This window comes from Loxodonta africana, chromosome 4 (assembly GCF_030014295.1).
Source record: "Loxodonta africana isolate mLoxAfr1 chromosome 4, mLoxAfr1.hap2, whole genome shotgun sequence".
In the NCBI taxonomy this organism is placed as follows: Eukaryota; Metazoa; Chordata; class Mammalia; order Proboscidea; family Elephantidae; genus Loxodonta; species Loxodonta africana.
This window is the reverse complement of record NC_087345.1, coordinates 22441687-22462079: the sequence shown is the minus strand read 5'-3', so window position 1 is coordinate 22462079 and position 20393 is coordinate 22441687. Positions and strand designations below refer to the sequence as shown.

At 46.1% G+C, this 20393-nt stretch overlaps 1 protein-coding gene across 1 annotated transcript in view; it reads left to right on the top strand.

Annotated features, from left to right (window-relative positions):
- ABTB3 (ankyrin repeat and BTB domain containing 3) overlaps window positions 1-20393 on the top strand; it is a 369910-nt gene that overhangs the window by 234182 nt on the left and 115335 nt on the right. Inside the window, exon 3 of the mRNA XM_064283651.1 lies at window positions 5179-5383. Coding sequence (XP_064139721.1) covers window positions 5179-5383 — 205 coding nt within the window. The remainder of the gene's footprint in view (window positions 1-5178; window positions 5384-20393) is intronic.

Below are 20393 nucleotides of genomic sequence, written 5' to 3'. Positions count from 1 at the left end.
AGTCGCACGTGCCATAGTTTAAAATTCAGAAACTACAGAAAAGTTGGAAGGAAATATTGTCCACAGGCTCACTAGGGCAGAGAAATCCTTGGTCAACACTTTGGTATATTTTTTCCTTTGTATTTACTTAGTGCATAGTTTTTTAATAATATACTCCTGATCACACTGTACACAGTTTTGAATTCTGCCTTCTTTTTTTCCACTTAGCATTTTAACTTGGGAGTTATTTTTTTTCCATGATGATATTCTAGCTCTATGTAAAAGTCTTTAATGGCTCCATAAGTTTGTTATCTTATCATGTAGCTGTACCAGAGTTTGTTTGTGGACATTTATTTCTTTGTCCAATTTTGGAGCCTGTAAATAAAGTTTGGATGAAAGTCCTTGAGCAAGGAGATTTTGCTTGCATTTTGAGTTCTAACATTGGGGCAGATTCCCAGAAATGGAATTACTGACTCAAGGGTTAGGAGCATTCATTAACACCTTTGCTGCATAATGCCAGATGGCTTCGGGATGGCCTTAGAGCTGGCAGAGGCTTCGGTGGGCTGCCTCTGAAGGAAAGACTCAGAACAGTGGGGGTGGGGGGGCAGGGTGGTAAAAGTGCCAGCATTAGAAGCAGGCAACCCCAAGCTGGAATCTTCCCTCTGACTCTTACTAACCTGAAACCTTGGACCCCAACATCCTTATCTGTGAAACAGGGTTTCTCATCCTTAGCCCTGTCGACGTTGGGAGCTGGATAATTCTTTGTTATGGGGGCTGTCCTGTGCATTGTAGGATATTAAGCAGCACCCCTGGCCTCTACCCACTGCATGCTAATAGCATCCCCCAGCTGTGTCCACTAAAAATGTCTGCAGACATTGCCCAATGTCCCCTGGCAGGCAAAATCTCCCCAGCTGAGGATCTGAAGTAAGCTGAATACATACCCTTATAGAGCACCTTGGGGACTAGGCACAATGGATGTTAGGTGCTTTTTCACAGGGGGGTGGGACAAGCAGTTTGCAATCAGCTGCTAACAAAAGGTTGGTGGTTCGAACCCACCCAGCAGGTCCACAGAAAAAGACGTAGTCAGCTGCTTTTATAAAGAATAAATCCAAGAAAACCCTATGGAGCAGTCCTACTGTATAACACACGGGTTGCCACGAGGCAGAATCAACTCAACGGCAATGGTTTGGCTTGACACAGGCAGGTGCTCAACGAACGTTCGTGGCAGTTTGAACCCACCTAGCAGCTCCATGGGAGAATCTAGCACACTGCTTCTGAAAAGATTACAGCCAAGGGAACTCTATGAAACATTTCTACTCTGTCACATGGGGTCACTGTGAGTCAGAATCGACTCCACGACTCACAGCAACAATAGGTGCTCAATGAATGGCAGCTGTTACTGTCATTAATAACACTAGGGGCAATAATGGTTCCCACTGCTGGGTGCTACAGAGAAGACTCCTGGGAAGACAGACTGGCTCAGTCAGAGGCCATCCCACCTTGAGGGTTCTCTGGGTCTTTGACCCTTCGACCAAGCCTCCAGCCATTCCATGTCCTTGGCCTTCCAGCAATCACAGTGGGGCAGAATTGTTTCTCAGGTCTTCCTGATGGGTGCGCCCGGAGCCTCTCTCCCTTCGTCTTTCCCTGCACTCTGTCTTGCTCACTCCGTGGGTGTTTGCTATGTGCAGCCTTCCTTATGGAGACAGTGGGGGTTGAGGTGGGTTAGTTAAAAGGAAGCCCAAGTCCCACAGCCTGCACCTCTCTCAGGGCGAGGGAGGCTCCCCAGCAGTATTTCTCAGGCCCTATCCCTAGATGCAAACTCCTGGGCACTCAGTCTCTCTGCAGTGTTCACCCCAGCAATCTCCAGAGTCCTCAGGTGGCATCTCACGTGTCACCACCAATTCTCCCTGCCCTGAGGCTGTGGCTCAGCTTGGGGCTTCCTGCTGCCTGATGCTGTGGCCAACCAAACCTGCACAAAGCCCCAGACCTTGCTCCTGCCTGTGGCCATGGCTACCTTTGAGGACCCTGATGTCCTAGCCAAGACAGTATCTCCAGTCCTTCCCAAAGCTGCTGGCCATCGGCCATGCCTCCCGCTGCCTCTGCGGCAGTCCCCACATCTGTGCCCACCAAGGATGCTGCTGCCACCAGATGCCACTTAACAACGTGCTAAGCTGTTCTGCCAAAAGTCTGAGTGTGCCAAAGCTGGTCGTGATCTCGGCGCGCTCCGTGTGTTAGTGCTGCCGCTGTGAATGAAGGCCCTCCTCTTCCACCCTCACAGAGGCGGTGCAGTGTAATGGTCAGCCACATGCACTCCAGAGCCAAGTGGCAGCAGGAGGAAGCCCGACTCTTGCACTCAATGGCAGTGTGATTTTGGTCAAATTACTTAACTGATCTGTGCCTCAGTTTCCTCTTTTGTAAGAGGGATATGCCATCAGGACCTACCTCATTGGGGTGTTGGGGCAGTTAAGTGCGTACGATAAGTATAAAGTTCTTAGAACAGCCCCGGCACCGGGGGCATATTTACCAGTAAGCTAGGTGCGCACAGGCTTACGTTCAGCAAGGCTTTCACATGGTGAAATTGTGCACTACAGATTAGTAAATAAACACAAGTAAGGCCATGCATACCCTGCTTATCAGGCAGTCCGTCCTGCCTGGCACACAGTAAGTGCTGGATGTGTGTTTGCTGTTATGCACCGTAGCCTCATCCCAGGGGCCCCAGGGCCTAGAAGCCAAGTTGCCCAGCTTCCTAATCCTTCTCACAGCTTTCAGGGAAAAAGCTCTTTCAGCTCTGCCAGGTGCGGGCCTGGAGGTCTGATCTAAGCCACGAAGCTTCTGCTGATTTCCCAATCAGCCTTCCAGGCTTACATCCTTGTTGAGTTCCTCTTCTGCCCCTCCAGGCTGTCCTCTATGAGGGTGATTTATCTTCCTAGAGCATCCTTGGTCACTTCTGCCAATGACTCAGCCGCCACCTCTCTTCCAGACAGGCACCAAAGGGTCAGACTCAGAATCCCAAGCCGGAAACCCTGCTCCATCAGCAGAGGCCGACCAGCCTCCTGAACCCCCCACCTCACTGAGCCCACCCCACCCTGGAATCCACATGACACTTACTTTGGGAGGCTTTGGGGTTTGGGCCTAGGACTCTTCAATAGAGTCTTCCAAGGACCATACCCAGAGGCAGAGTCTAGATCTGTGCCTTCTTGGAGGCACTGTGGTGTCATAATTAAGAACATTAGCCCTGGAACCAAGGCTGAGATCAGAGCCTGCCACTTCACTTATTACCTGAGTGACACCTGGGCAAGATGGCGCCTCCCTTGATCTTCCCATCTCTGAAATGGATGTGCTCATGCCCATCCCATATGGTTGTTATATAAATTGAGTTGGAAGGTGTCTCTAAGTGCCCCTACCTCTGCAGCCTCCCCTCCTGGGGAATCACAAAGCATTATCATCATGCCTGGGCCCACCCCAGACCTCCCATCTTTGTGTTTTCTCCTTGTTTCTTCTCAACATTTGCTGGCTGACAACTCTTCTTTTAACCAATAATTGGAGCTGCCCCTTACTATATCAGACGGATGTGAGTGGCTAGAGGCAGATCCAGCTTCCTTTTTGTCTCCCTCCCAGGGAGTGAGGTCCCTAAAAGATGAAAGAGTGGAGAGAAAAGGGAAGAAGCAGCTAAGGATCTAGATGCACCTCACGGGATGCCCGGAGTGAGCAGCTTGGCAGTGGAGATTCCAAAGAAGAGTCAGCCCCGGCGGCCAAGCAGCCAATCAGGCGCCCAGGTCCCAGCGTGCTGGCAGCACTGTCCCTCCACATCCCAGTCACCCAACCTGTTGCTCTCTCCTTCCAGAGAAGGAGGAGCAGGCAGGCCAAGAGAACTGCTTATTTAGTGCCAACAGTGTGCCAGGCACATCTGCACTTTGCATTTAACCCTCACCGCCACCTGAGAGGTGGGTGTTATTTCCTCACCCGAGAGTTTAAGTGAAGAGGCACTGGTGGTTCAGTGGTAGAATTCTTGCCTTCCAAGTGGGAGACCCAGGTTCGATTCCCAGCCAGTGCACCTCATGCATGGTCACCACCCATTTGTCAGTGGAGGCTTCCATGTTGCTATGATGCCAAACAGGTTTCAGTGGAGCTTCCAGACTAGACAAAGAAGAAAGGCCTGCTGATCTACTTCCAAAAAATCAGCCAAGAAGACCCTATAGATCACAACGATCCAATCTGCAACCAATCATGGGAATGGCGCAGGACTGGGGAGCATTTCATTCTGTTGTGCATGGGGTTGTCATGAGTTGGGGGCCAGTTCAACAGCAACTAACAACAACAGGTGGTGAAGTGACTCACTCATGTTTGCACATTGTGAGTTGCTGTTGTTAGGAAAAGCTGACAAGGAAAAAGACATTCTAACACAGCACCCAAATGCCGTGACAGGGAATGTACTGTGTGGTAACAGACAGGGGAGAGGGAGAGGCTCCAGGGGGGTTCCTGGAGGAGATAATATATGAACTGATACCTGGAGGATCAGTAGGAGTAACCTGGAGAACAGGAGGAAGAGAATGTTCTGGATAGAGGGAATAGCATATGCAAAGGCTCAGAGGCAAGAGAGAGCACAGCCCATTCTTATGACTGCAAGTAAGACAGTCAAGCTGCAGCAACAGATATGACAGAAAGTGTGTCAGAGGGCGAGGAAGGCACTCAGCCAGAGACAGGCACAAAGGGCTTCCTGTACCTTGTTAAAAACACTGGGTTCCAGAAGGGCAGGATTGTTGTTATCTTAGCAGCTCTCTGTGCTTGAAAACCAGTTGCCAGAGAGCCTATTTCAACTCACGGTGGCCCCATATGTGTCAGAATAGAACTGTGCTCCATAGGGTTCCCAATAGCTGGTTTTTCAGAAGTAGATTGCCAGGCCTTTCTTCTGAGATGCCTCCGGGTGGACTCAAGCTTCCAACCTTTCAGTTAGCAGCCGAGGGAGTTACCTGTTTGCACCACCCAGCGCCCAAAATTGTTAAGCCCTTGACAGTCATTCATTCATGTGAATGATCGAACGCTTTCCTCTCTGCTTAGTGTGTGACCTAGAGGTCCCACGGGACCACTTCAGTTGAACAAGGGAATCCCAGGATCAGAATGTCTGCAGAGATTTTTAAGTACACCTTCCCCGTATGCGTTGGCTGCCTGGAGGATCTGAAATCTCATTTCTGTCCACAGGTGACCTGGTGTCCCGAGCGATGCATCACCTGCAGCCCCTCAATGCCAAGCACCATGGAAACGGCACCCCGCTGCATCACAAGCAGGGGGCGCTCTACTGGGAGCCCGAGGCCCTGTACACCCTTTGCTATTTCATGCACTGTCCGCAAATGGAATGGGAAAACCCCAACGTGGAGCCTTCCAAGGTCAATCTCCAGGTGGAAAGGTAAGACTTGCCTTGCCTTGGATGGCCAAAGAGCGGAGCTCCCCTCTGGCCAGCACTGCCTTGTGGTGAGCAGGTACTGCCTCCAGGATGGGGCAAGGGTTGGGAAGGGGAGGGATGCTGGGAGTAAGAACTGCCCAATTCCCAGAAACTTGCTGGAAGGGTCCAGATGGGAACCTTGTGGCCCGAGGGGTATCTGAGACCAGGATGGGGTCTTTGGAATGGGTTTGTATAGGGCTGGTCCAGTTCAGGAATTTTTCCAGAAGGATAAAAATAGCCTAAGTTTAAAGTAAAAATGTATCTTAGTCTCACCATCTGTAAAATAGAGACACCAATCAAATCCTTCATAGGACTGTTTGAAGGTTAAATGATTGGAACAGTGCCTGGCACATAGTAAGTGCTCAATAAATGTTAGCTTTTATTATTGTTGTTGAAGATATTATCTGCACCTAGCCAAACAACTCCCAATTTGGGCTCAATACAGTTTTCCTTTTTCCGTTACTTGGTTCTAAGTAGTTTGGAAAATCTTACTGGAATCTCTGTTTCTACTAGAATGGATTGGGGCTTAACTGGGCTCCTTTACAAAACCACGTCTCTTGGCTTTCCGTTAGGGGAAGAGCATAGCCTAGACAGAGGGTTGCTTATTTTTTTAGAATCTCAATTTAACATCAATATTTCAGTCCAGTCTGGAATTAGATTAATCGGAGGATTACTCAGGTCTATCACTACCCAGGCCAAATCAGTGGGTATGTGTGTGCCTATTTTCATATGCAAGCATACCCAAAATGGTAGGGTGGCAAAAGGCCCGCAGTCCCTGGGCAAAATATAATCTCAGTCACACATCAAAATTTGGAAACCATTGACCTCAGCGTGTTGATGAAGCTTGAGGTACCTCTGTGGGGTATCTAACTCTTCAGTCCCACCTCCATCCCCACCTCCTGTACAATAATGATATTTCTCTATCTCATCCTTGAACTTTGTCTTCAACTCCCATCTCTATGCAGATGATCTCCCTTTTCTTCCCCAGCCAGACACATCTCTGAACTCTAGAATCTTCTCATCTCACTCAGCCTTCTGGTTTCTGCTGCCAAGTCTCAGACTCTCAGACTGGTCTTCTAATAGCATTGTATTCTTTTCTGCCTACCACTTACCGCAGTGTGTGATCGTATGTGTATTTATGTAACTGTTTATTGCCTGTAAGCTTCATGAGGGTAGAGCTCACATCTGTTTTGGTCACCACTCCACACCCAACGCCAAGCTCAATAGCTGGCTCATAGTAAGAAGTCAAATATTTGATGAAGGAAAGAATAAGCAAATCCGTTGATCCAACTGCCTGTGAAACATTTCCATCTGGAGTTCTCACAACCACCTCAAAGCCAAAGCCGTCATCTTTCCAACCTCTAACAATGGCATCCCCAGAACCTAGCCATTCCAGTAAGAAGCTTGGGACTCACCTCACATTCCCCCTTCTCTCTCACTCCCTCCTACATCCAAGACCAATTTTAAAAAAACAAACAAACAAACCCATTGCCGTAGAGTTGATTCACACTCATAGTGACCCTACAGGACAGAGTAGAACTGCCCTATGTGGTCTCCAAGGAGCAGCTGGTGGAATCGAACTGTTAACCTTTTGGTTAGCAACCAAACACTTAACCACTGAGCCACCAGGGCTCCAGTCTAAAACCAGTAAGCAAGACTTATTGATGCTACACATGTGACATCTCCTCTTTCTCTACACCTTCCTCTCCAGACCACTGCTACTGCTGGGGTCCAGGACCTTGTCCCCTCTAACTTCTGCTACTGCGGTTGATTTCTTCTTTTTGTGTGTGTGTGTGTTTTTTAATTGAGATGTAATTCACACAACATAAAATTTGCCATTTTTAAGTGTGCAGTTCAGTGGTTTTTGGTATATTCACTATGTTGTGCAACCATTACCACCATTTAATTCCAGAACATTCCTACCACCCCAAAAAGAAACCCTGTACCTATTAGCAGTCGGCTCCAACTCCCTTATCCCCTGTTGTTGTCTTATGCCATTGAGTTGATTCCGACTCATGGGGATCCTGTGTGACAGAGTAGGACTGCTCCATAGAGTTTTCTTGGCTGTAATCTTTTGGAAGCAGATCGCCAGGACTTTTCTTCCACAGTTCTGCTGGGTGGGTTTCAACTGCCAACCTTTTGTTCACCAGTGGAGTGTAAACCGTTTGCATCACCCAGGGAGCCCCTCCTGCCCTAGCAACCACTAATCTACTTTTTGTCTCTATGGATTTGCCTATTCTGGACATTTCGTATAAACAGGATCATATAATAATGTTGTCTTTGGTGTCTGACTTACAGTTGATTACTATACGGTTTTCCTGACTGTGAGGCTTATACCCTCCAATCATCTCCATTCTCCTCACAGCCACTAGACTAAAACTTATAAAATAACAAATCTCATGTTGTGACACCCCCCATGCATGACTTCCAGTACCTAGAGGATCAAAAGCAAACTCCTTCACTGGCATCCCATGATCTGGCCCCTCTCAGCTTCTCTGACCTCGTCCCCCACTGAAACTGTCTCAACACACATTATACACACTCCACGCAACACTAGGTGAGTTATAAAGGGGGTGTGTACGTGCACATGTGTGTGCTGGACATCTTCTCAGCTGTCAATACCTCGAGAGCTCCAAGATGAGGTGGGTCTCACGTCATTTCATTCCCTTGTTTCTAAATTTCTGCCCAGCAGCTCAGTATTCTCAAGGTCATATATGTTGACAAAACCCTGAAAGCTTGAATGTTGACTCCAGAGAATTTATGCAGCAAGTTCACTCTTTACCTCCCAAATAGCACTGATATTGCGCTACCCTAAGTACAGTCACTGACAAAGAAAAGCCCTGAAGGGTCATGCCTTCTTCTTCCATCTGCTGTCATGTCTATTCCAACTCATGGCAACCCCACGTGAGCCAGAGTAGAACTGTGCTGTGTAGGGTTTTCAATAGTGGTGAACTTTCGGAAGCAGATCACCAGGTCTTTCTTCCAAGGTATCTCTGGGTGGACTTGAACTGCCAACCTTTCAGTTAGCAGCCAAGTGCATTAAACGTTTGTGCTACCCAGGGACTGAAGGGTCACGTAGTTCTTTTCCACTTGATCCCAAGCAGAATAGCCCTTGCAAAGAAAGAGAGGAAGAAAAAGAACAGTTTGACTTAGCAAGAGAAGGAGGGGGAACCATTTACAGCCCTCACAAACACATCCATGCCATGAGCTTTGAGGCGTGGCCACCAGAAATTTGCCAGGAAGGAGATGGCAACTCCAGACATTCAGGTAGACAGCAGGCTCAGCAGAGCTGTTTGGGCCAAAAGGCTAAGGAATGTTCTCCACTGTATCTAAATAAATGTGTCAAAGAAATGTAAGTGAGATGAAGTGTCACCAAACAAGCTATATGGTTTAGGTTACCTATGTATCTCTCACCTCTTTCAAAAGCATGCAGATAGTCTACATGGATGAAAAGTAAACTAATCAATACTTGATCCAAAAAAAATAGAGAGAGAGAGTTTATCTAGTTCAGCTTCCTCACTTCCCCGATAGTAATATTGAGGCCAGAGAAGATAAATGGCCTACCCAAAGTCACTCAGATAATTGGCATGTCCAATTACCCAGTTGCACTCTCTATTACCCAGTTTTCATGTTCCCTTCTTGAATCTATTTCGGGATTCAGTGTGTACTTGGAATGGCTATTAGTATAAGCGGACCATCTAAGGATTCCAAATCTCTGGGACAAGCCTTAAAGAGGCGTGTGCTATAAAGGAGAGTAGAGTAAAGAGAACATGTCCCAGACTTTATTGGAACCATTGATCTCATTATTTCTGTTCCTCCTTGGCTGATTTTTTAGAAGTCACACAAAACACAAAGTATAACTTAACATTTTTCAATTACTGTTCACTTTGGTCCTCTGGAAAGAGTATGGATTTTGGATATAGACAGACCTTTGGGTTTGGATCCCAGCTCTGCTTCTTCCTAGTTCTGAGACGTTCAACAAGTTATTTCACCTCTTCGTTGTTGTTAGGTGCTGTTGAGTCGGTTCTGACTCTTAATGACCCTGTGTACAACAGAATGAAACACTACCTGGTCCTGCACCAGGACCTCTTTGAACCTTTTTAATTCATCTGTAAAACAAGAGCAAGACTAACCTCATGGGGCTGGTGTAATAAATGAATTAGATATTATAGCAGAGGCATCCAGTGTCATGCCTGGCACATAGGAAGCTTACCCTTCCCCTCCTCCAAAAAAAATGATAGCTTATATTACACATCTTTTTTTACTCTAAAATGGCAATATTGGTGTCATTACAGAGTCTGTGTGTGATTCTTTCTAGAGGAAACTACTTTTTTCTGTTCCCTGATGGAATAGGCTTTGGTATTTCACATCTAAAAACACACATGGAAGGGCTTCAGAAAAGAGAGGGCCTCTAGCTGTTTCCATTCAAGTGTTTACACCAGCTCCCTGCTAAAACCTCCAAGTAAGAAATTTCCAGTGGGAGTTAGGACTCTAGTTTGGAGGTGTTTCTCTTTCTCTCTCTCCTTTTTTTCCCCAAAATCAAACAACTCCTTGACTCTTTATCTATTCCAGCCAAGTCAAGTAGGGCAATGGTATTACACTATAAGCTCTTCAAGAACAGAGGTTAAGTTGTTTTTATTTTTTTCATTTGTCTTTTTTTTTTTTTTTTCCGTACTCATGTCCAGCAGAGAATCTGGGAAATATTTGTTGACTGAAATACGGGCTGTTTTGTACCTCAAACCATCTCTTCTTTTAAGAGCAGACTTTCTTGGCTGAAGTATTTAGAAATAGGCCTGTGCGCTTACTCTGATTTTACCGTTTCATGTGGATACTGCTTTAGGATTGCTGCATTTGTCTTGGATAGTTTTACTTTTTCATTGTGGGATTTTGAAGATGCTCATGGCCAGTGTGAAATTTCTGTAGTTTAAGCTTTTCCAGAATGTTGACTACTATTGCTTGAGCTTGTAAAACCTTTCAGGTATGTCATATTTTTTAATTTAAAATAGAGTAAATTTTGTAAGATTTATGGCTAGGCAATATTTATTTCCCAAATAGTAATGATAAATATAAGCACCTGAATTAATCTTGATGGTTGTTACTGTTGTTCTGTGCTGTCGAGTCAGCTCTGACTCACAGCAACCCTACAGGACAGGATAGAACTACCCCATAGGGTTTCCCAGGCTGCAGTCTTTATGGGAGCAGATCACAGGTCTTTAATCCTGTGGAGACAATGGTGGGTTTGAACTGCCAACCTTTCAGTTAACCATTGCGCCCCCAGGGCTCCTTAATTTTGATAGTAGGGGCCATATGAGACTGTTGTATTGAAATAGAATCATCTTAAGTCTAAAGCAACATTTTCCTCCCCTATATCGTTACTTGGAAACCCTGGTGACGTAGTGGTTAAGTGCTACGGCTGCTAACCAAGAGGTCGGCAGTTCAGATCCACCAGGTGCTCCTTGGAAACTCTATGGGGCAGTTCTACTCTGTCCTACAGGGTTGCTATGAGTTGGAATTGATTTGACGGCAGTGGGTTTCTTTGTTTGTTTGCTTGTTTTTATATCATTACTGGAAGTGTCAGTGTTCCCTAGATGTCCTTGCCATGGATGATTTCAGTAATGTGTTACCACAAAATGAAAAAAATAGCAGGGTAAATTGGATTATTTTGTTATTTCAGGCAGCCGGTAATGTCTAGGAGGAACAGTGAGCAGCCTTGCCCAGAAGACTAGATAATTAATAGCAGTTTCATCCTCCCCCAACCTCAGTGAAGATAAGCCAGAATTTATATCTAGGTAGTGGCAGCCCTCATCCTTCTGTAAGCAGACTGTATCAAGATAAGTGACAGACTGTCTAATAGGGGAATCTCAACTGCAAATAGGACTCTACAACCAACAATCATCAGCTATTTGAAGAAACTAATGCTAGGGAAAAAAAACTCTTAATAAATGGAAGAATTTACACATGAAGAAACAGAGTTAATAAAACAAACAGAACGTTAGAAGTTAATGGCACCCAAATGCATCTTCCATGACACTCACCCTATCAAAAGGTCGCCCCAACACATCAGTTCTTAATGGTTTTTCTTCTGGGACGGATGTAACAAGTGATACTCAAATGTCAGCATACTCTCATGGGCATACTGAGAATTATGCAAAATTTTCAGCATACTACCTCTTCCCTATCCTTTTCCATTAAGGAATGCATACCAGAATGTGAGTGGAGGTAACCTTAATACAAGCAGCACACTCAGGATGCTTAGAAAAGTTGAACCTACTTTGACTGGTAAAATAGAAAGAAAACCTCTGGGAGAGCCTGCGTGAGTAAAGGGCTAATAAACTCTTTCTCCTTCTGCGTGAGAATTTGACCTTGGGTAAATTGTCTAGCTCTGTTCCCCTGGAAACAAAAAATTGTAGTGTCAACTATGTTACTAAGCAACAATGCTTAGGGTCATAACAACCTCAGATTGGTCATTTTTATCTGGCATGGTAGCACAAAAAATACTTGATAAAGAGCCACAGCTTTGACTTCTCAGAATGCATCGACTCTTGTATTGGTCATGTTCCTTGCAGGGACCTTGGAAGCTATTTCTATGGAGTCGTTGTAGTAGATTAGGATTTTTAAACCAGGGCAGCTCCCACAACTACCCAAATGGGTCTCATTTCCTCATACCTGAGTGTTACCTGGGTAGAAGATAGATCCCAGATGGCTGGGTAACTGCTGCGTAGGTATTGCAAGGACTCCCAAGGAAAGGAACACACCTGATGCTGCCCTGCTAGGCCAGGTATGACCTATGATTAAAAAAAACCAAACCGGTTATCGTCAAGTTGATTCCAACTCATAGCAACCCTACAGGACAGAGTAGAACTGTCCGATAGGGTTTCCAAGGAGCAGCTGGTAGATTTGAACTGCTGACCTTTTTGTTTAGCAGCCAAGCTCTCAACACTGTGCCACCAGGCCTCCGTGGCAGATGATAGATGAGTCTAAATGTTTAGTAGTGCTTAAGAAAACTTCTAAGATTCCTAGGTGGCACGAATCATTTACACTCAACTGCTAACCTAAAGGGTGGCAGTTCTGTGGCCAAAGAGTGGTAACACAGAAGAAAAAGCCTGGCAATTGCCTCTGTTAAGATCACAGCCAAGAAAACCCTGTGGAGCAGTTCTACTCCCATGGGGTCACCATTAGTTGGAACTGACTTGACAGCAACCAAGAACAACAAGACTTTTGGTGGGCATTGAAGCTGGAGAACCAGGCTTCCAGGCTACACAGCCTGGAACAGTGCCCAAGTTGCACCCCAGAACCACTCCACCAGAGATCTCACAGTCACCAATGCTGGGCATAAACACCTGACCTCACACCACAGATGCTGGGCATTGGACACTTCCGGCAGGACCTCTGTCATCATTGCCTCTGAAAGTTGAATGCCTTACCAACACGGATTCCAGGAAGCACCTGTGTCACTCCATCTGCTTCCAAATCGGTGGAGCCTGAGCCACATGTCTGTACCCTAGCTGCTAGGGAGGCTGGGAAAGAGAATTTCTATCATGGACTTATACTTTGGAGAATTCTCAAAACATAGTAAGGTCATGAGTAGATCTGGGCAGCCAAACAAATTGACGAAAGTCCACCACAATTTAAAAGATAATACACAAGTGAATTGTTTGCACAGTCCACTACATTTGACCATTATTAGCTACATATCTCACAAGTAATTGGCTTACATACCACAGTTGAGAGTCAAAATATTGCCCCAACATAGGGATTCCTTGGGCAACACCCTTGGAATCTCAATGGCAAGAAGGAAGAAAGAGGATGAACTTTCTGGCATCCTAAGCAGGAACTCAGAATGCCTTTTCCCAGAGGAAGAATGCTAGCTCCTCGTCGTCCCGAGGCAGTGGTCACATCTGACACATTTTGTAGTCCCCGGAAATGCCCAGCACAGTGAGGGAACTCACAGTCTATGGATGATGGAAACATGCTACAGTCAGAGGACCATATATTAGCCTTCTTTTCTGCAGGCCCGTATGTGGGCTTTTGTGGGCAAGCCTGGAATTCCAACTATCATGTAAATGGTCCTGTGAAAACATGCATGTTGAATTTTAAAGAAGTGACTTAAAAAACAAGGTTTAAAAACACAATCCAATTGTAACTTGAGTGTTGCCTGTAATTTATTTCATCTGGCCAGGGTAAAAACTAAGTGTAGTGTTTTTCAAACTACAGGTGACAACCCACTTGTTGTTGTTAGTTGTCTGTAATCTTTATGGAAGCATATTGCCAGGTCTTTCTCCCTCGGAGCCACTGGGTGAGTTCTAACCACCAACCTTTTGGTTAGCAGCCAAGCACTTAACCAGCTGCGCCACCTGGGCTCCTTCAGAACTCAGCAGTGGGTCACTAAATCAATGTAGCAGGGGTTGGTCGGCTACAGCCTGTGGGCCAAATCTACCTCACCACCTGTTTTTATAAACAAAGTTTTATTGAAACATTGAGCCACACAAATTTGTTTATGTATTATTTATGGATGAGACTCTTCATTTCGAACAAGCTCCCAGGTGAAACTAAGGGGCTGGTCTATAGACCATCCTTTGAATAACTAGATAGTGTAGTTTTCTGTGTATTTGTCTTGTCTTCATTCCCCAACCTATCCCATTCCCCATTTTTAAGTTACTTAAGGTCGGTAAATAACCCTTTATAGTGATTTTTGTCTCCCTGGTATTGTTTCCAGAAAAAACCCAAACCCATTGCCATTGAGTCAATTCCAACTCATAGTGACCGCACAGGACAGAGTAGAACTGCCCCATAGGGTTTTCTGGGAGAGGCTGGTAGATTTGAACTGCCAACCTTTTGGTTAGCAGCTGAACAATTAACCACTACGCCACCAGGACTCCATATTGGTATTGCTTAGCATATAGTAAAACCAAAAACCAGTTGCCATTGAGTCAATGCTGACTTATGGTGATCTCATGTGTTTCAGAGTAGAATTGCACTCCATAGGATTTTCGATGGCTGTGATCTTTTGGAAGTAAATTGTCAGGCCTTTCTTCCTAGGTGCCTCTGGGTGGATTTGAGCTGGCAACCTTTCAGTTTGAGCGCATAACCATTTGAGCCACCCAGGGACTCCAGCACATAGTAGGTACCCAATAGATATTTCCCAGCCTTTGGAGCTGTATTGAGCATTGTGGGGCCTCTCCCCTGATAACCTCATGGAATACTGAATCTCTTTGCAATTTACTGGGCTGAATGGATTCCCAAGGTCAGCCAGGGCCAGCCTGCAAAGCTTTCAGGGTTTGGAGCAGTAGCAGCCAAGAGTAGGCTCCAAGCACCGGAATTTAATGATCACCCTCAGCCTAACGAGGCTTCTTTAGCTTGGCTCAGGAGTGGTAAATTAGTGGCAGGCTGTGCAAGGGAAAAGTGAGGTGAGATTTGACAGGCGTCTTCCCTGGGGAGAAGCATCAGGGCAAATCCTAAGCTTCACCAGCTTCCAGGCTGTTAAACACTGCCAGCCCCCAAGGCTTGTCAAACAGCTTCCGCTCAATTGCAGGTGGGTTTTTTTTTTTTTTTTTTCCCAGCCGAGGGGAAGCGATTGCTCCTGACCACAGGTGACAAGCTCAGGAGCTTGGGTTTCAGAGCAGCTCTCTCTCTCTCAGCATGCAAGTTTAATATGATCAGATACATACCCTGCTGCAGTTGTTCATTTCAGCATCCTGCTACACTGGCTGCCACCAAAGTCTGGCCTGGTCCAACCCCTAAAACCCAAACCTGTTGCTGTCGAATCGATTCTGACTCACAGTGACCCTACAGGACAGAGTAGAACTACCTCGTAGGGTTTCCAAGACTGTAATCTTTACAGGAGCAGACTGCCGCCTCTTTCTCCCATGGAGCAGGTGATGGTTCGAACCACCAACCTTTTGGTTAGTAGCCAAGTGCTTAACCACGGTGCCACCGGGGCTCCTTCAGTCCTCATTTTGTGGGAAAATGACATGAAGACTAAGGAGCTAGAGCTACAGTGCCCAATACAGTACCACTAGCCATGTGTGGCTTTTTAAGTTTTAACAAAATTTAATTGAAGTTAAATAAAATAGCTAGCCACATTTCAAACACAGAGTAGACACACATGAATGCAGCACAAATACAGAATATTTTCATCATCACAGAAGCTTCTGTTAGAAAAATAGCCCATGACCATCAGCATTCCCAAAGCAACAAAGTGAGGAGTAATTGCAGAGACCAGGGACCAGCTCACATGCAAAAGCATATTCCATGTTTCCATGTTTTGATTATCTTAGAGCCAAGTTTCTGAAAGCAACCACCATCATCACCACCATCAAAATTTACCTAGCATTTTCTACGTGCTAGGCTCTCTTCTATTAGATCACTCAAGCCTTGCATAGGAGCCCTGGTGGTGCAATGATTAATCACTCGGCTGCTAACCAAAAGGTTGGCCATTCAAACCTACCAGCTGCTCCATGGGAGAAAGACCCGGCGATCTGCTTCTGTAAAGATTACAACCAAGAAAACCCATGGGGCAGTTTTACTCTGCCACATGGGGTCACTATGAGTTGGAATCACAACAACAATCCTCACAACAGTCTAACGAGTACATTACCGTCATCCCATGCTACTGAGATCCCTGTCTTCTAGATGAGGAACTTGAGGCTCAGAGAGGTTATGTAGCCTGCCCGGGTTACACAGCGCATCCGTGCTGGAATTGGGATGCAAACGCAGGAAGCTGGGGTCCAGAGCCCACTTCCTCAGCCACGCGCTGTGCCAAGGGGATAGGAAGGACGTAGGGCATAAGGAGGAGGGCCAGGAGTAAATAGGTGGTGCACAAGGCATTTTTAGGGCAGTGATGTTATTCTGTATGATACTGTAATGGTGGGTACCTGATATTATGCATTTACCAAAACCCATAGGACTGTACAACCAGAGTGAACTCTAGTGCAAACTATGGTAATAATAATATATCCACATTCGTTCATCAATTGTAACAAATGTACCACACAGATGTAAGATGCTACTAATAGGAGAAATGGGGTGGGGGGGATATGGGACCTTCTGTACTTCCTGTACAATTTTCCTGTAACCTAGAACTTCTCTAAAAATAAAGTCTATTAAAAATAAATAAGAGGAGGGCTCAGGATTCCCTGCTAAGTAAAAAGCCCAAAAACCTAGGACTGGAACATTTGTGCTTTAATATGCTTCCCCTGCCCTCTTCCCTTTTCTTTCTAGATTTTTCTCTGGCTTGGGCTCCAACTTTTTATTCAGTTCATTCTTCATTTGTTCATTCCCGTGAACATGTATCGAGTGTCCACTCTAAGCAGAATAATTGTTGTGTGCCATCAAGTGGGTTCCAGCTTGTAGCAATCCTATAGGACAGAGTAGAACTGTCCCCATAGGGTTTCCCAGGCTGTAATCTGTACAGAAGCAGATCACCAGGTCTTTTCTCCACCGGAGCAGCTAGTGTGTTCAAACTCCTACCTTTCAGTTAGCAGCCAGGCATTTAACCACTGACCACCAGGGCTCTTTAAGCAGAATAATGCTGAGAGCTAATGTTCGTTGAATTCTTCCATGTGCCAGGCACCATTCTGATTACTTTACATGAATTAACTTATTTCTCTCTCAGAATAACCCTATGAGGTTGGAATTATTACTGCTATCCTCGTGGGGGAAGTGAGTCAGAGAAGGGATAGGTAAGTTGCCCAAGGTCACAGGGCTTGGAAGTGGCAGCATGGGAATTCCCGCCCAGCAGGCTGGCTCCAGAACTCACTCCCTTACGCATTACACTTTGCTGCTGCGTGTCAGGCCCTATGGTAGGAGGAGGATCCCAGGGGGCTTCGCAGGGCTCCTGCCCTGCGTGGCTCATTAATCATCAAAGAAAGAAAAGAAAATGCAAAGTGGCAGCAGAGCAGTACAGATGAACTGCTGGGGGAAACCAGGGAGGCAGGATTTGAGTCAGATTTTGAAAGATGGATAAGGTCGAGCATTTGAGTATTGGAGGCTGGGAAGGCATTCTAGGGGGGAGGAGCCGCTGAAAAAGGCTCCCAGGTAAGACATCTCAGGATACGTGTGAGGAATATAGACCAGCTGAATCTAACAGGAGCATAGCCTGGGATGACCTTAAGCTGGTTCTCAGGGATGTAGCTGTTTATCTGATTGCTAAAACAGTTAAGCGCTTGGCTGTTAACCCAAAGATTGGTGGTTTGAACCCACCCAGCAGCTCCGTGGGAGAAAGACCTGGCAATTTTCTCCTGTAAAGATTACAGCCTAGAAAACCCTATGGGGCAGTTCCACTGTTACATGGAGTCACTATGAGTATGATCAACTCAATGGCACCTAACAACAACAACAAAATGCTAAATGCTGTCCATTGTTGGTAAGGAGCTGCTGCTCCGAGTGGCCCTGCCTCCTAATAGCCTCACCTTCCAATGTCCCCACCCTGCGATATCCTTGTCCTTTAATATCCCCGCCCCCCAATGTCCCCACCCCAGTGTTCCTGCCCCCCAATGTTTCCCACCATCCGGCACCTATAGCTCCACATCTGGCCCCGCAGGGGGCTTCAGGATCCCCTTTTGGCACCGAGGCTCCAGGAGTTGGCTGTCCACCAGTAGATAAATATTTGGAATATCATCTCTGATTTGAACATGTATGGGAGAAATTATATCCTGCGGATGTTGTTGGGGCCTTTATCCTTCAGTGTCAGGGGTAAGGCTGAAAGCTTGGAGAAGGGAAGAGACATAAGCAAAATGCAAATGCCTGCTTTAAGGCTCAGCTGCAACCTCACCTCTGCTGTGAACCCCTTGCTGGGCCCCAGCCCCCCGACTGCCCCCCGGGGCAGGAGAAGGCCTCCTCTGTCCTCCACAAAGCCCTCTGTGAATAATTATAACAGTTCTTGAATGCCAATATGTGCCAGGCTCTAGAACGGGTGCCTTGCCCAGATTACCCCACTAAAACCTCACAACCACCCTTTGAGACACTGTCACTCTGTCTGTTTTACAGATGAGGAGGGTGAGACTTAGAGAAGTTCAAGGACTTGCCCAAGGTCACAGAGCCAAAATAGCAAGTGGCCGAGCTGGAGGCTGCAGTCCCTGCTCTGGCATTATTGACTTCCACATCTGTCTCCAGTGCTAGACTGTGAGCTCCTTGCAGGCAGAGGCTGGGCTGTGATCGTCTCTCACTCTCTCTGGCCTGGCATAGAGTGGCTGGAAAATACTAAGATTAGTCTAATGCACAGCAACAGGAGGAAGGAGCAGGGAGAGATGCGGAGGGGCCAGTTAGAAGGTTCCTGCAAGCGTCCCAAAGACAGATGATGAGCACGTGGCTTGACTGAGCGGCGCCCTCTAGGTCTCCAGGGAGAGGGGTCGACAGCTGGTCTTCCTTTGCCTACATGGTCCCAAGTGAAGTCACACTGGCCTCCCTGGGCTTCCAGCTCTTTCTCATTCGCTTGCATGTCCTGTGTCTGTGCATGAGTGTTCTAAACACTCAGGAAAAATCCAGAAAAGAACATTAGTGAAAATGAGCTCATGAAGCCTCCCAGTGTAAACTGAGAGCTGGCCCAGCAAGGCGAGGGGCGGTGGGAGCCCGAATGCCTGGGAGCAGGAGGCCTGCACAGAGAGAGAGAGTGCTCTGGAGCTCAGCCCACCTTCTAACCACCCGCTCGGGTGCCAAGTTTCCACTCTTTTTTATCCCTTCAGAAATAGTGATATTGGCAGCTGCCAGCACATCGCTGGGTCTTGCGTGTTGTGGGAAAAAGCCCAGACGGTCAGTCTGGTCATTTGCCCGGTAGACACAGCATCGAAGTTGATTTTGTTTTTAAGCCTGACTTAGCAAATGAAGCCTATGGTTCACTTCGATGTTTATTGATTTAATCACGTTCTCCCCCTGCCTTCCGCTTTGCGCTCTCCATGGACTGCATCGTTTTACATCAACAAGATGCTGTGAATTTGTGTTCTTAGGTTATCATATTCTTACTGTAAAAATAATATATGCTCATTTGGAAAAAGGAAGAAAAGTAGGAAAGAAAATTAGATTTCCCTACCATTCTATTACCCAAAGGTAGCCAGAATTATTATTATTTTTTAAGTACAAATACTAAGGTATTTAAATAGTTGTACTGGGTATATATAATATTCTATCTTTCTTTATTTCACGTAATAGTTTACCAAAAGCATTTTTCCTGGTACTACTATGTAACATTTATAAACATCGTTTTTAATGACTGCAAAATGTTCCATCTTGTGAATGCATTGAATTTGCCTAATGGTTCCCATATCGCTGGGCATTTGGATCGTTTCCAATCTGAGAATTGCCGTTCTTTTAAAATTACACACAGTGGTGTGAATAAAACATCAATGCAGAGAGAATGGACATGAAAAGAGCAGGCTGTTCAGAACAGAAAAACTGAGGGGTTCATTCTTAGAGCCTCTGATGGCCTCTTTGAGCAAGAAATTCCAAAAGCCTGAGGGCCCTGGGAGGAAACCACCACGCCCAGCCCAATCCCAAATTGTTCCTTTTTCCAGGAAGCAAGGCCTTGTGGGAAGCGTAAGGAAGAATGGCACCCACATGGCCTGCTAGGATCTTCCAGCAACAGTAATCATCCAAACTTCTGGGAGTGAGCACTTCATGGTCTCCGAGAGTCTTCCACACTTAGGCTCTACCTGGATTCTCATGGGAAAGCTGGGAGGTGGCAAGACCAACTAGGGTTGCTTTTCTCAGCTCAAGAAACCGAATCTAGAAAAATCATGAGAGTTGCCCAAAATCACGCAGTGAGTGGCCGAATCAAAACCAGAAGGCTGCCCTAGGGACCCTTGGAAATCCCCTGTCACTTTCCTGTATTGCTTTAGAATCGAAAAGAATGTGACAACATCATAAGTAAGGAAGGTTTAAGCTTGTACCGTGTCTATTACATATGTACTTAGCCAAGTCTACAAATTAGGAAGATTCCACAACTCCAGGAAGTTTTGGGGGTTTGTTTGGTGATTGATTT